The sequence below is a fragment of the Chaetura pelagica genome, unplaced genomic scaffold, assembly GCF_000747805.2.
Source record: "Chaetura pelagica isolate M959 unplaced genomic scaffold, ChaPel_1.0 scaffold479, whole genome shotgun sequence".
In the NCBI taxonomy this organism is placed as follows: domain Eukaryota; kingdom Metazoa; phylum Chordata; class Aves; order Apodiformes; family Apodidae; genus Chaetura; species Chaetura pelagica.
In genome coordinates this window covers 139,924-156,109 of record NW_009954537.1, presented here as the reverse complement: position 1 = coordinate 156,109, position 16,186 = coordinate 139,924, and the positions used below count along the sequence as shown (strand labels likewise).

Sequence of the window (16,186 nt, the reverse complement as noted above, 5' to 3'; positions counted from 1 at the left end):
TAATTCCCAAAACCCTGTCATAACGGTGAATCGGCTGGAGCTGCGCGTGAGTCGGGTGCTCCTGCTAAAGGCTTCTGGAGTCCTCGTCTCTGAAACCTTCCCTGGAAGGGCTTTGGTGGCTGCCGGCAGGAGGGGGGGGTTTGTCCCCTTTGCTCTCCTCCCTGGCTGCGTGCAGAGGAGCACAGGGCTTGGATGCTGCTGGTGGCTTTTCCTTGAAGCTCCAGGTATGGGCTGAAGGCTGGATACTGACCAGTGGTCTGGTCTGGTGGCGTGGATCGTGTTCTGATAGAACCCCAAATCTCTTAAATAGCAACTGTGGACACCTTGTGAGGTTCTAAGGTGTGAGTTTGAGTTGCAGCGTTGTAGTGTGTGCTTATGCTTTGATTCTTCGTTCATCTTCTCACAAGAACAGCCCAGCAGCATCCCTGAAGGTACAGGTGTTCTGTTTAAGCAGAACAAAACGTCAGTAGATGCATGAGAAACACCTCCTGTGCTTTCTTGCACCAGAGTGCCTAAAGCAGGCCCTGCAGGACCAGCGGGAGGGCTGAGAAGATAACTCCTGTATCTGCTCAGTGTTTCACAATTGAAGCTCCCACTTGAGTTTGGGTATTTGAACTCACTGGAGTGGTGGTTATGGTAGTGTCTTGGAGTTTGTCCTAGTGATAGCTCAGGTCCCCAGGACTCAGCTAGGTGAAAACACTCTTGAGATAAGCTGTGATGCATCCATCTTCCAACTCATAATAAATTCTGAGCTTGGCTTGAGTATTGGTCATGTGGTGATCATGCTTGTGGTATCTTACCTGTTCTCAAGCCACTCATGTTTCTTTCCACTTGAATTTCACTGGAAAAAAAAATGGTCCTGCCTATGCTGATCCATCTTAATTCAAAGTGAAAAAAAAAAACCCAACAACAAAACTTGATGTGATTTCTTAAGGAATACATCTAAGAAACTGAGAAGCAAACTATAATTTGTCAGTAGAAAGAATACACAGAATGAACTGTAAATATATTCATTGTAATTTGTCAAAGTAACGTGTACTGTTTGGTTTTATTGAGGCTTTTGTCTGAAAACTACAAAGGAGGGTGGGGGGAATCTGCATCACTGAAGTCAATATGTTGCTCACGACTGTGAGAACTGCATGAAAGAAAAGAGCAAGAGAGGTCTTTGCTCTTTTTTTTCTGTAGAAAAAGTTATGTCAAGCAAAGGGGGGGGGAGGAGGGAAGAGTAGAATATTTATTCTCCCTATCTTCAGTTTCAAGTTACTAGTATGATGTTTCAAATTTACCTTTGAGATATTTGCAAGGGCAGCAGCATTGAAAGGGTTCTGCTGAGAGCTGCTGGGTCTGGCTGTACCCAAGGAAAGTCTTGGTTACCTAGCAGGTTTATGCAATATTGGATGCTCATATCTTCTACTGAAAATAGCTGATATTAGTTAGTAAGTGCCTGCTCCCACAGCATCCTCGTGAATAAACTGAGGAAGTGTGGTCTTGATGGTCAGGTCATGAGGTGGGTCATGAACTGGTTGAAAGGAAGAAGTCAGAGAGTTGTGGTCAATGGGGCAGAATCTAGTTGGAGGTCTGTGACTAGTGGAGTCCGCTGGGAGGAGTGGCTGACACACCAGAAGGCTGTGCTGCCATTCAGAGAGACTTAGATAGGTTGGAGAGTTGGGCGGGGAGAAACATGATGAAATTCAACAAGGGGAAGTGCAGAGTTTTACATTTGGGGAAGAACAACACCATGTCCCAGTACAGGTTGGGGGCTGAACTGCTGGAGAGTAGTGTAGGTGAAAGAGACCTGGGGGTCCTGGTAGACAGGAGGATGACCATGAGCCAGCAATGTGCCCTTGTGGCCAAGAAGGCCAATGGCATCCTGGGGTGCATTAGAAAGGGTGTGGTTAGTAGGTCAAGGGAGGTTCTCCTCCCCCTCTATTCTGCATTGGTGAGGCCACATCTGGAATATTGTGTTCAGTTCTGGGCCCCTCAGTTCAAGAAGGACAGGGAACTGCTTGAAAGAGTCCAGAGCAGAGCCACAAAGATGATGAAGGGAGTGGAACATCTCCCTTATGAGGAAAGGCTGAGGGAGCTGGGTCTCTTTAGCTTGGAGAAGAGGAGACTGAGGGGTGACCTCATCAATGTTTACAAATATGTTAAGGGGGAGTGTCAGGAGGACAGGGCCAGGCTTTTTCGAGTGATGTCCAGTGATAGGACAAGGGTTAGTGGGTGCAAACTGTAGCATAAGAGGTTCCATGTGCATATCAGGAAGAACTTCTTTCCTGTGAGAGTGACAGAGCCCTGGAACAGGCTGCCCAGAGAGGCTGTGGAGTCTCCTTCACAGGAGACATTCAATACCCACCTGGACATGTTCCTGTGTGATGTGCTCTGGGTGACCCTGCCCTGGCAGGGGGGTTGGACTGGGTGATCTTTCGAGCTCCCTTCAAACCCCAGGGATTCTGTGATTCTGTGTGCTGCTTTGAAAGACTTCACCATAGTTACTCTGAAGACCTGCAGCTCCTTTCAGAACAAGTTCACCAGTCTGCAGGTCACCCTGAGGGTTTGGTGGCTCCATTCAAGAGATCCCATTTCCCTTCAGAGGGCTCTTCCCCTTGCATTTTGCTGTTTCAGAATGAGGCAAGCACTATTTATACTTCCTTTTTTTTTTTTAGCTAGTGTGATTTTACAGCTTAAGCCAGCGTGTCCCTGTAATCTGAAAGTTCCACTGAGTCACGTTTGCCTCCTTTTTGAGAGGGGTGACCTGTGTGATCGAAGAGCCTTATCTGGGAATTGAATGAGTGTGACCAAAAGGAATTTCCCTGTAAACACTGACATAATTAAATTACATTAGTAGTGAAGTAACCATTCTGCAGCTGCATCCACCCAAGTTCAGCGTTTTCTTCATCTATGTAACATTAAAAATTTAGGTATTGGATTTACATACTGTAAGATTTTCTCTAATTCTTAGTGCATTATAATTCAGCTGTACCTGGTTTAAGAGGGCATTAGAATAATGGTTCATTGTAATGTATTCCTCAAAATCAGAAGGAAATAGTAAGAAATAAAGGGAGAGACAGAATATCTGAATATCAGATCTAGAAAAGTTTCATGCACCAATATTAAAGAATGTTCTTAAATTCTTAGCACAGAAAAAAACCACAACCCAACCAAAACCAAAATATGACCTTCTCATACTTCTCTTGTAGAGCTGCTCTGAAACTAGGACTTCTTCAGATACTGGTCTCACTTCTTGCTGTGGCTTGAGCTGTTGGTTATTTGGGGGGAAGAGTTAGTGATGCAGCTGTTACTTAGCAGTTGATCTATGTTAACATAACACTTATGTACCTCTGAGGTTTATAGACACAGGAAAAATGAGAAATCCTGTCACTGTGATTTCAGCCTTTATAGGTGAAGTTACTTGGTTAGTTTACAAGACTACATATGACATGTATTTATTATATGCAATAGGAAGCAGGGGATTGTATTAAGAAAATAAGTATTTTTCTCATTTGTGTAAGCTGATAAATAACTCTTGTTTGTAACTGTTAAATACAGTTCTATATAGCTAACTGCAATTTTTTATATTCATTACAGAAGTTTTAATAGCATACACTGTGGCAATACTTCCTTTTCAGTTTATGGATAGAAATGAGAAATACAAAAACCAATCTTACCATGAGGTCACTTTCTGTTATTCCAGTGTAATTAAAAATAAGCAAACAAAAACCAACAACAAGAAAAAATGTGTTTATTTATAAAAAATGCACTTAACCGAGCTAAAAGATGAATGAGCAGATTGAGTTTGAAGAAAAAGTGCATTTTGGGAACAGTTATTATATTTTAAATGGTATTTAAAATGGGATTTCAAAAAAAAAAAAAAGCATAATGCATCATTGTTAATCTTAGAAGTGGAATGTAGTAACTGATTCCTTTTTTGAATGGAAATGACAATTTAGTGAAATGCACCCAACAGCTTTTTAAAATACCTTGCTAGTTCAAGGCAGCTACTTGTATGTGTTGCATATAGGTAGGCAAAGTTAAAAAGCAGACTTGGGAAAACCTTTTGTAACCCAGTTTTGATGACAGTAAACCCCATGTGAATGATATGCTGTGACTTAGCTGATCAGATAACTTCATCTTTGTTAGACTTGCGACTAACTTAATTTGATTACTGATTTTGAGAAAATGTTTGCAAATGTGAATAGATTCCTCCCTCTTCTCCTGTAATGAATGCAGTGCTTAGGGTTTTTTAATTTTTTGCTAATAATTTTTTATAATTTCATATAAATTCTGTAGATGGTCATCAGTTCTATGCTAAGTTAGATTCTGCAGTCTTATACCTTTAAGCACTAACACAGGAGCCTCCTTAGGATGATTTCCTGAGCTGGATTTCCAATACTGGAACATAAGACCTGTTTTTAATCTCTGAATAAACTGGGAGCTCCTGGAAGAATTGGAAGTAGTCAATCTCAACTGGTCTATATTAGCACATTGACCACTGTGCTAAATAGTGCTTCAGTTAGCACTGTTTTAATCTGCCAAATTGTCCCAAAACTGCAGATGTCACAGTGAGGCCAGCTTTATCACAATACTCTATCCAAGTGCTTCTGTTCCTCAGGGGTGTGAATGCTAGTAGCTATATGAGGCCCTCATTTGTAAGGACATACAGGTATTTTCATCATGCAGTCTGGCAGGGCTTCTGATGATACTATGATTTTATAATTCTGTTCTAGAGATCTGCTGAGTCCATTTTTTGTTATAGAGGAGGGTGGTGGAAATAAGGAATATAGAAATCTGAGGGCTTTTTCTATGTCAGGGCAAGCAACGGGAGCTATTTCCAATTCCAGGTCAAATAATTTTGTACTTGAGCACTGTTGCCAGACAAGAATGAGGTTATGATCTAAGTACTGTATTAAAAAGGGAGGAGATTATGTTTTTTTCTGTTTTCTGAAGTCTGAGTGAACTGAGTTAGGAGGTTGGTCAGATTTGACAAATGCATGTCACTATTAATATTTCTGTTAAAAAATATATTATTTATGTTGTTCTGGGTCTTAATAGCATATGACTCCCTGAAAAAAAACCCACAGATGCCTACTGCTGAATGCTAATAGATCCCATCCCTTTATGAACTCTGGAGGAATACAAAGGGAATACAAAATTTTTGCTTGCTTGTTTTTTCTTGGTCTGCTGCCATGTTCAACATCAACTAGCACTTCTGCTTTGTCTTCTTTCTGTCATATCAGCATAGCAACTGAGCAGGCAAACATGACTAGAAGCCAGGGAGATATGGAAATGTGGGACAGTCACACAGGATTTATCAGGCCTTTATTATTTATTTATTTTTTTCCCAGTTGGGCTGCTTAAGGTTACAGCAGGAGCTTCTAAATATTGGTGAGGAAAAACTACTAAGGATGCAGGGTTTTATTAAAACACTTACTAAATTAACAATGCAGGGTGATGCATAATTTAGAATTATGAACTTTAGTTCAAGAGCCATGAAGCCAACAGAAGTCTTTTGGGATGGTATGAAGGTGTATTATTTGGGTATTGCTGCTAAAAGTCAGAGTTAAAAGGGAGGAAGCTTTTTTTTAAATTTCCATAGTCCTAGTGGTTAGAGCATAGGTAAACTATGACCCAAGAAGTTCAAACCTTTTTCCTCCCAAAGAGAGCTTGTATGCAGGGCTCTCGGGGGAGAGCAGTGAGTACACCTGTCTGCAGAAAGCTCTCTGGAGTGACTAAATGGGAGGCAGTTAATTGATAATGGTGGATCCAGGATGCCTTTGCAATACGCAAAGCAGTCTACACCAGTGTCTAATTGTCTTGCAGTCTGTGAAGTGCCTCTTAACTGTTTTCTCTCCACATCTCTAGGTCAGTCCATAGAAATGTGTGTTTAAACCCAAGAGTTTCTATAAGCTTGCTTGATACCCTATTGGTGTAACCATCCACTTTCCTTTGCCATTTATGTTTTCTGTGTTGAGGTGACCCTGCCCTTGAAAAAAATACCAGTTATATCTAATCATACATAAGATGCTTTAAAATAACAAGTCCTTAAATTATTTTAGGAGATCGTGGTGTGGGGTGGATTTAATGGCTGTGAAGTTGTGCTGCTTGACAGCGCTTTTCAGGTTGGGGGCTATTTCCATGTAGTTTTAACTTGCTTGTTTTGAGGAGCAACTATTCACCAGCCTGACATTGCTGGTGAAAGGGCATGGCCATGACATGCACAGGACCAAGACTCAGGTTATTGGGTTTTTTTGTACACCAATATGTGTTGTGCTACAACTCCAGCTTCAGGTGCTAGCCCGCTCTTCTGCAGGGTCAGAGCTCAAAGGGTGGCAAAGGTGTGTGTGGGGGTTGTTTATTTGTTTTGTTTGTTGTTTGGGTTTTTTTTAAAGAGGGCTGGAGTGTATGTCTCTCCAAGACCTTGTCGAGCTCTTGAACTTAAAGGTTTACTTTAAACTACCTTGCATTGGCACAGGAAAACCTCAGGTGCTAAAAGTCTTTTAAGAACTGAAGTACTTTGGCTGTAGTGTGTAATGTAATATGCAGAAATCTTTCAAGTGCAAGTAATAATAGATGGCAAATAATGACTGCCTGCTGCCCCTCCTGGGAAGACTCCGTGTGTTTCTGTCTCCTGCCGAGCTAGCAGTATAAATCACATCATGCATTAATATGAGTGTGGTTCCAGGAGAGGACAGAGCTGCCCATGTTGCACCCAAAAGGAGACATTCACTTTCTTCTTTGGACCTTCTTTCCCCATTGGCTGTGATTGATTATATTTATACTATTTTGGTCAATATAGTATCTGAACTAGAAGATCTTAAGGGAGAGCACCTTGGTGGAGTCAGTTATTCAAACTGTATTTAGCAGTTCAAATGTGAAAGAGCTTGATGTTTTTCTTTGCTTTACTTAACGTATTACGTTTGTTTCGTTATCACTAGATGTCCATTAAGTACTTTCTGTTCCTTCATTTGCTTATGGTAGGCAGCTACTCCTGAATAAATTAGAAGAGGCAATATAGAGAGGGTGGGATTATGTTGGCGTGTGATTGTTGACTCACTTTCCAAAGAAAGAATAGACTCAATTGTATAATCCTTTTTCCCCCCTTCATTCTAGCACATCAAGTCACTATGTTACTGTTTTTATTGCAGCCTGCTAAGTTTATAGAACAAATGACTTCTTTGAATGTCAAAGCCCACTTATTTTGTAGCATCACACAGTAAAAAGTGTCCTTTTTATGATGAACTCTGATATTTTGAACACTGTCAGAAAAAGCACAGTCTATTCACAGTACGGTGAAACACCAAGCCAGCAGCAAAATTCTTGTAAGTAGGTGTGTGTGTTAGGTGTGTTTCTCCACACCCCCTCCATTCAAACAGTGTGGTCAGAATGCAAATAAAGAGAAATCCTCGTTTCAGAGGGGATGTGGGGTGTGTGGCTGATGTAATGCTTCCAGGCTGATACTACCTGATGGCCAGTGTACTCAGTTTCAGACCATATTTAAGACTTTCATGTTAAGAGTAAAATATTTGGGTGGGAAAACATAAAGTAGACACTAAAGAAACTATTATCTTTTTTTTTTTTTTTTTAAATTAAATTTGTAGCAAGAGAAGCTTTCAGACCTGTAAATTAGGAGCCACAAGGAAGAGGAGAAAATTACAGCAAAATCTGCACACCATATAGCAAGAAACTAAGGGATTACATTTCTGCAAGGGAGATCTAAATTAAGCACTGGGAGAGTTGAACACTGGGATAGGTTGCATGAGAAGATATAAGGAGACAGTTTTCCAGGCTGTGTAATAATATTTTGAGGGTAAGCATGGCCAGAATGGTTAGGGTTAACATGCTGGAGGGAAGGGATGCCATCCAGAGGGACCCTGACAGGCTTGAGAGGGAGGTGCATGCAAACCTCAGGAAGGTGAACAAGGCCAAGTGCAAGGTCCTGCACCTGGGTCAGGGCAATCCCAAAGCACAAATGCAAGTTGGGTGGAGAATGGATTGAAAAGAGCCCTGAGGAGGACGTGGGGGTGATGGTGGACAAGAAACTCAACATGAGCCAGCAATGTACACTTGCAGCACAGAAAGCCAACAGTGTCCTGGACTGCATCAAAAGAAGTGTGGCCAGCAGGTTCATGGAGGTGATTTTCTCCCTTCTTCTCTTGGTCCTGGGCAGCTCTAAGTGGTCCTGCTTGAGGTGGGGGTGTTGGACCTCCAAATCAGGTTAGTAGCATTGATGATAGGACTGCTTAAATACTGACTTCACTGCAAAGTCACATCCCTCCCTTTTAGTTTTGGTGTTGTCACTGAATACTTCCTACATCAGCCCCTTTATTTCCTTTGTTGCTCCAGAATCGGTGAAAATATGTGCAAAGCTTTCTACTTGAAACACCTAGTCAGCACAATGACATGGTACAGCATTACCTTTGCAGAACAGGACCTTTACTGCATCCTGTCTTTCCAGGTGGTTGGAGGCAAGGTAAAGAAACCAGGCAAGCGAGGTCGTAAACCAGCCAAGATAGACTTGAAGGCCAAACTTGAAAGAAGTCGTCAGAGTGCAAGAGAGTGCAGGGCCAGGAAGAAGCTGAGATACCAGTACCTGGAAGAGCTGGTTTCAAGCAGAGAGCGAGCTATCTGTGCTCTCAGGGAAGAGCTTGAAATGGTAAGAAAATATCATTTAACCTACCCATATTATTTGGGACCTGTCCTTGTGGACATTTGTTCTCAAAATCACTGTGACTGCGAGTGGGATTTGGCAAGCCATGAGCTATCACAGCATTGGGAACAGGTGCATTCAGCTGTTTGCCTTCTTTGCCTGTTGAACATGAACCCCATGTCTAAGTTATCTGCTGGTTTTGAACTAAAAGCAAGCAGTGGAAGTCCCATGGCATATTAATCTGTTGTCTTTGAAATGTTTGTTTTGGAAAACTTCCAACAGAGATAGAAATAGAGGATGGAAAGAAATGTCTTAAAATATCAAGGGCGAACATGTATCCACAGTGTGTCATTGCTTCCCACAGACCTTTGTTTCTGTTGAGGAAGTTGATTCTTGCAGCATCTTCTCTGTGTAGATGGTTGCACTGCTGTCCTGTGTTCCAGCAAATATAAGATGGGTGTCTTGGCCAAATAAGCTGCATTAATCAAGGGTAATGTTTCATCTGGCAATACAGACTCACATTGGTACTGAGATGCCATTGAAATGTGATTAGAGGTGAGGATTTTTCCTTGGCCTTGCATTACATTTGTTTGAATAGGCAGGGTTAATTGCCACCAGCAAATAGGGTCAGAATTGGGTGGAAAGTCAGCCAGCTGGCCATAGGTTTTTCAGTGTGCTTCAGCATTTGCCAATGGAGAATTTAAGATGAACTAGGAGCGAGGAGCAAGACACATGTGCTGTAACTGTGCCTTGCACAATCAGAAAAGACCTCTTAATAGTCCATCAGCCCCAGAATCATGTGAAATATTTGTTTTTAATAGGCCATGAACTGGAACGGTATTCTGGCATGCCAGCAGCAAGAACATGCACAAAGTGTTCCATGTTGTTTAATAATTACAGTATTGTCCAGTACTGCCACTGAGTAGCAGTTTAGTGACTGAAACAGGATTTACTGAGGGCAGGTATGCAACCATGGACACGTGCTTAGCTCATTAGTGCTCTGCAGTTTTGTAAGAGGCTTCAGCCCAGTAAATTCAAACCTTAAATGAATATACAGGAAGGTAAAGATTACAGCTCTGTTTTGTCTGCTAATGTGATCCTGGCAGTTTGCTAATGCCTAATGTGTTTGCATATTTCAGTACAAGCAGTGGTGCATGGCCATGGACCAAGGGAAAATCCCCTCTGAAATAAAAGCCCTGCTAACTGGAGAGGAGCAAGGCAAAGCACAGCAGAACACAACCAAACTTGCCAAGGCTGGCAAGACAGAAGCAAACAGCAGCAATCCCTGTGAGTATCCAGCCTGTGATTAATTCCTATTTTGTTACATCTTTTGTGGTGTAGGAGGATGGCTGTGGTGTAGGAAGAAACAGAAGGATGTGCTTTTGGGCACAAATAGTGGATTGAAGCAAAAAGCTTAGTGGGTGGTACAAAGACTCTGTGTAATGTTTACAAGGACAACACAAATTACACTAGCTAGAACTGGGCAGTTATTTTAAAAGAAGACTCAATCTTTGTTTCACCAAGGCTTGTGGAGACTTCTGAAGAACTGACACCATAATCTTCTACAGCATATTCTGGTTTCCTAATGCAAGGTAAATGGAGCACATAAGACATTATTGAATTTTTAAAACTCCATCAAGAAAACATTCTTCTAGCTGCATTCACTTGTGAGAAACACTGGGCTTGGCATTTTCTATGGAGTCTTTTTCTTGCCTGATTTGTGCTTGTCCAGGGAATGAAATAAGGTCCTTTTGGGGATTGAAAGGTGAAAAGGTCATGTCATATAAAGTCTTATATGTGATACATACATGCAAGGAATAGAGTTTAGGTTTAGGATGGGCATTTCTAATTTTCAGCTCTTCTAATTTTGAAATATTTCATGCTACAGGTTAAATTACACTTTACTGTAAATCAAAAAATAAATTGCTAGCTTTGTTTTTAAGAAGCAATGCAAAACCCACATTTGTAACTGTGACAATCTTCCCCCATGGTGCATCATTCACAGGAGGCCAATGCAGAACCTTCTGCACTGCAGCAGAGATACGTTGGTAGCTAGCAGAAGAATGCTGTTGTCAGAGAAGTGGATGCATCCCTGGGTGCAAGGGGAAGGATTCATGTTCACTCTCTTCTCTTTGTTCCTCCCCACATGAAACTCTCTGATTGTGGTGTTCCCCAAGCCTGCACAGAGTGGGATTTTGGGGTTTTTTTGTGCAAGCAGAACCTTGTTCTTCCTTTCTCTGCACCAGCCTCCCCAAATACAGCTATGGCAGCTTTTGGGCATTCCCCAATAAGAGATGGGGCTGCCTTTGGTTCAGAGCCCAGAATTAGCCTGGCTTTGTGGTCGGTAGTTAAGTGATTGGTAGCTGTTGTGGGAGTTTGAGAGGTTCTGTAAAATAAAATAAGGAGAAGGATCTCATCACAGCTTTGCTAAAGCCAAAGGGAGTACTGTAGGTTGAGGAGAAGGAACTGGATCAATAGCTTCCAATTAGAAGGTTTTATAGTAATGTAATTTGTAACTAAAAGATGTTGCTTTCAGCATCCTTTTATAATGCAGCATGTCTTCTATATTATTTGGGCTCTTAAAGAGAGGTACTAGGTATAGCTTCTAGCTATACCTAGCTTCTGCCCATACTTCTGTTGCAGGATGCATTTCTGACCCCCCATGTTCCCAGTGAGATATTCAAACCTTGTCCTTCCACCTTGCTTCCAGCAGAGGAACAATTGCCACCTCCCTCCACCCGTTGTGCCCCTGCTCTCTTGCTGTATACCTACACTGTGGGTATCTTTCTAGCCTGCAACTTAACATGAATTCTGCTATGCTATCCTGGTTTCCCAGCCAAAAATAATGTCAAGAACTGGTAGCAAGGAAAACAAGTTGAATCAGTTTGGTTTTATGGTAAGAGAGATGTCTTGCAGGCTGATTTACTCATCCCAGCTATGGACAAATAACCTGCCACTTACCTTAGACAGCTCTTTCTCCTCCACACCCTTTTGGCATTTATATGATGCAATGTGGAGAGTGGAGCTCTCTGGATTTTCAGTGGGGGGTTTGCTTGCTGAATCTCCATTTTGTGACAATGTTTATCTTTGTATTTTATGCCATGTGTGGGACATTTCTTCATCTTATGTTTTCTTCTTTGTTTCATAGAATAAATATTCCAGTGAATTACTTTGCTAGACTGAATGTTTTCTTTTTATTGAATTAATTTGGTCTCTTTAGTATTGTCTTGAATCAGGATTAGTTGAAAGCACTGAAAATAATAGTGCTATATTCCAGTGTTCTGCACAGTTTCCAGAATTCCATTCTGGGCACTCACACATTAATCCTTAAGGGATGGATTTAAGTTTGTTCTCTAGACTGTCCACACACGTACTTGCTTAGCAATTGCTAAGAAATATTGCATAGACTTGGAAAACTACTAGAAAAAGTTACGTAACACTGAAGCTGAGATGGGGAAGATATGATAGGATTCCCCTCATTTTGTATTCTAAGCTCTGAACTGTCCTGAAAGGCAGCAACAAGGCCTTCCTGTAAGTTTTGGGATTTTTGTTTATGTTGAATGCTTGTCTGTCCTTTTCTTGGCTTCTCTGGGAAAAAAACACCAAAACCCTAGACCAGATGTCCAGATCTATAGTCTGAACCTTGCAGTTGGATTTTAACATGAACATGCCAGAAGCACAATATATTATTTTTGGTTGGACTTAGACTTACACAGTCTAGTTTCAGATGTGAACCATGTATTGTAATTAAACACATTTTAAAGGTTGTGTCTTCTTAAGTCTTTCTCTGAATCAGGGATGTAGAAAATGTGCAGAGGATTTATGATATGTCTGACCAGAGCAGCTCCCCTCTGTACTAGGTAACATGACAAATGCAGCTGTAATCTCACCAGAAATGTCCCACTTGTCCTCCACTGCTTCCTTGTTTCACTTTCTGTTTTACCACACCAGAAACTTCTCAGGAGTTAAGTTTTCTTTTATGGAGGAAATTAGGAATTAGAATTTCTCATGGCAATGAGGAACAGTTTTCATCTGTTCCTCAGCACAGTGGCTCCTGCCTCCTGGCTTGGGCAGCAGTTGGCATTACAGGATTGTGTTTGGCACACCTGAGCCCAGGTCTGTGGCACAAACAGTGGCATTCATGTTCTAACAGGTTTTCTGTGCTTCATGCAGGTGGGACAGGAGGCATATTACAGCCGTCTTAAGCTGATGGCAAGTTTGTACTGCAAGCCAAAATAACAGTGGCAGAGAGTTAGAGGCTCTAACTGTAATTTTCCAACCAGCTCTAGATGATGTAGTTCATTATGAAATGTTGGATTCCTAGCAATGATCATTAAATTAGAGCTTCCATAACATGGCAGATCATGCTGCATTATAAATATTCTGGCCTTAGATGGATCTCTGGGAGTTCTTTGTTTTGAAGTTTAGCAGTTCCCCTTAAAAAACAACAGAAATACTTGTGGTTCATGCTCATGTGATACTCTAATGGTTTACAGCCTGCATCCCCATCAAGGTGGGTCCCAGAAGTCATGCAACTAGGTTCTCTGACTAGGAGGCACCTTAAGTGGTACCCTAAATCATGGAGGATGGTTTAGTCTTACCCTCTCTGTGTAAAATGGGTACAGCCTCCCACCCATTTCTCCTGCAGTGAGTGTGTGCAGCTGGTTCTCTCTCACAAACATTGAAGAAAGGAAATAAACCTGGAAATGCCTCATATTCCCACTTGCCATGGAAATCTAATGGTCAGCTAGAACGATTTGCCCAGCTAAAAGTGGGTATCTCTTGGAAAGTATCCATAGTGTTAAAAAAAATGCTGTATACTATTTGGTGTTTTAAGTAACATCAGAGCTCTGTTACAGGAAGGTGTAATAAGACTGAACTCAGTGGATGCTGATGGAATAAGCACTGTAGTTACACTAATACTTTTGGAGAATTTAACCCAAGGATTTACCAGATAGTGGAAACTTCACTAGAAAAACATGCAATAAGTGTTGTCTTTATATCTGCTTAGTGCATAGAATCCCAAAAACCAAAGTGGATACACTTAATGGACTTGTCCCTTAACTGAGAACATTTTGTAATTATATATAATACATAAAATTACAGTCTGCTTTCATGATCTGATGATTATGTTTGTCAAAGAATCTGAAGTCTATTAAGTGCTTTTCAAAAGACTGTTATAACTTACATCAGAGGAGTTTGGTTTTTTACTGTATTAGATAAATTTTAAAAAAGCTTTTCCCTTTCTTGACAGCTGAAACCATTACTAGCTTTGGGACAGTGACTGATGATTTTATTTATTTATTTATTTATTTTCTCCTTTTACATTTTAGGGTGAAGATTAATCTCCTGGCATCTCATTTGGCACATAGTTGCATTTGCTACTTTCCAAAAAAATTACACAGAGCACTGGAACAGGCTGCCTGGGGAGATTGTGGAGTCTTCTTCCCTAGAGATATTAAACCTCACCCTGGACACAATCCTGTGCCACCTGCTCTAGGTGACCCTGCTTTACCAGGAGGCTTGGACTAGATGATCTCCAGAGTTCCCTTCCAGCCCCTACCATTCTGTGATCTCTATAGTTAGCTATAAAATTACTGTTAATATAAGGACCAAATGTTTGAGGCTTATCTAAAAATGTGGAGAATTCAGAGGAAAAGCTGAAATAAGAACTCTAGTCCTCATTATGCTTTAGAGATACAGCAAGAGGATGAACTGATGTAGAAATACCTGTTGTAGGTAAGCAAGGAAAAAACATAATCTTGTGGGTTTCCTGCTGTTAGTTTCACTGAGTATTAATTTCCCTAAGTTGTGGCACTAACTGAATTCCTTGTGTGACTCTGTTGTGGGTTTGTATGAGAAAACAGAAACTTCTAATCCACAGTAAAATCTGAGGTATCCCATACTGCATAGTGCATGAGTGGACTACTCATCAACTGTATTTATGGAATGTATAGACTTGTATATGTAGATAAGGAAGCAGAATTTGTAGTGTCAGTTATAGCTGTTGCCTTCAGCTGTTTCTGCAAAAATTGTTGCTTGTTATTATTTATACAATTATTTGTATTTTCTTTATCTTTAAATAGAAAATGCTGCTATGTTTCAGCTAGTCATTTTCAGCAGCACTTTATTAAAAAAAAATAATCTGCAAAAACCAGACTGACTTCCAGTTTTTTTTTTCCTCCGTAAAAATAGTTTGAGAGGTGGAAGTTTTGTTTCCATAACTAGTGCAAGATCAGCCCTGTTTTTTTGTGTGTCTGCCTGTAACTCACAACTGGCTTAAATAAACACTAGCAACATGAACTGCTGCTTCAAGCAATTCTTGTGTATAGTCTTTATGTATGAGGTTGGGTAATGGTAACATTTGTAACTATGCTGCAGCCGATGGGTACTCTGCTGATGAAATACATTTGTGAGTAAAAGACAAGTGAATTATACAAATGTGTTTCCAGGAGACAGTGTTTGATGTGAATAGAAATAGCCTGCTACAAACAGTGGCTTTTTCCATACTTCCTTTCTCATGGCAACCTTCAAAATACGTTTTGATCAAGTTATACAGCGCTGGCAGCAGCAGTGCTGCATATTCCTGTGATAGAGCATACCAGCAGTGTCCTGCAGCTCCTTATGTGGCATGCTCCAAATGTCTGCTGATGTAAGAACCATTCTTTCCTAGCCCCTATCGAACATAGATCCTGCCGTGTTGCTAGGTCAGTGTTTTCTGTTTTGCATTTCTGGGCTTTTGCTTTCCTCTCCCCTAAGCAGTACTTCAAAATCTCCCAGTTTTTGGTATGCATTTACAGAGCCATCTGTGAATCTCCCTTCTTCCCTATGTGGTCTGGCAGCTATTTTCAAAAGCCACCAAGGCTTCCTTTTCCAGAGGACTACAGAAAAACATGGGTTGGTTTGCTGTTGCTCTCTTCGTTTGCACAAGGGGTGCACCACACCCACAAGCTCACCCTGAGCATTTTAAGCTCTCAGTAACAGCAGAGTAAATGCCCCTTCTGCACTGCCAGCTCTGAATAATACCATCACCCTTAGTGGCTCAGCACCCACTTGCTTCTCCGCCTAGCCTAGCGTAAGCAGTGTTGATGTCAGCTCCCCCCAGTGGTTTTTTTTTCTTGTTCAGGTGTTCTGTTGATCTGTGTGGTCAGGGGGAAGGCAGCACTGTTGGGAGGGTGGCAGCAGACAGCAATGACAGCCTTGTTCCGTTGTAGGTGATGGGCATGTGTGGAAACAGTTCGGCTACTTGCAAAATTTTAGGTCATCTTTCACTTGAAACACTGAGATTCAGATTATTCTGTTAATTGCGTTTCTTTCCAATTCCAAATTGCCCAGCATTTTCATCAGTCAGTGTGCTTTTAAACAGCAGGGTAAGTTTGGCTTGGGTGTACGTACCTGAAGCACTAGGGGGGAGTTCATTTGTGAGGCAGAAAATTCTGGTCCAAGAGCCTTTATCTCATGAACATCAGCCAGGAGAGTTTTTATCAAAGGGAGAAGAGTAAGAGTTGGTTTTCCATTTAAACCTCAAATCATGGCTGGGAT

The 16,186-nt window shown here is 41.2% G+C and overlaps 1 protein-coding gene across 1 annotated transcript in view; it reads left to right on the top strand.

The window, feature by feature from the left end:
- CREBL2 (cAMP responsive element binding protein-like 2) overlaps nucleotides 1-10,898 on the top strand; it is a 67,300-nt gene extending 56,402 nt beyond the window's left edge. The window contains exons 2-4 of the mRNA XM_010004775.1: nucleotides 8,453-8,650; nucleotides 9,784-9,931; nucleotides 10,650-10,898. Coding sequence (XP_010003077.1) covers nucleotides 8,453-8,650; nucleotides 9,784-9,931; nucleotides 10,650-10,651 — 348 coding nt within the window. The 3' untranslated portion in view covers nucleotides 10,652-10,898. The remainder of the gene's footprint in view (nucleotides 1-8,452; nucleotides 8,651-9,783; nucleotides 9,932-10,649) is intronic.
- Nucleotides 10,899-16,186: the final 5,288 nt, after the last annotated feature.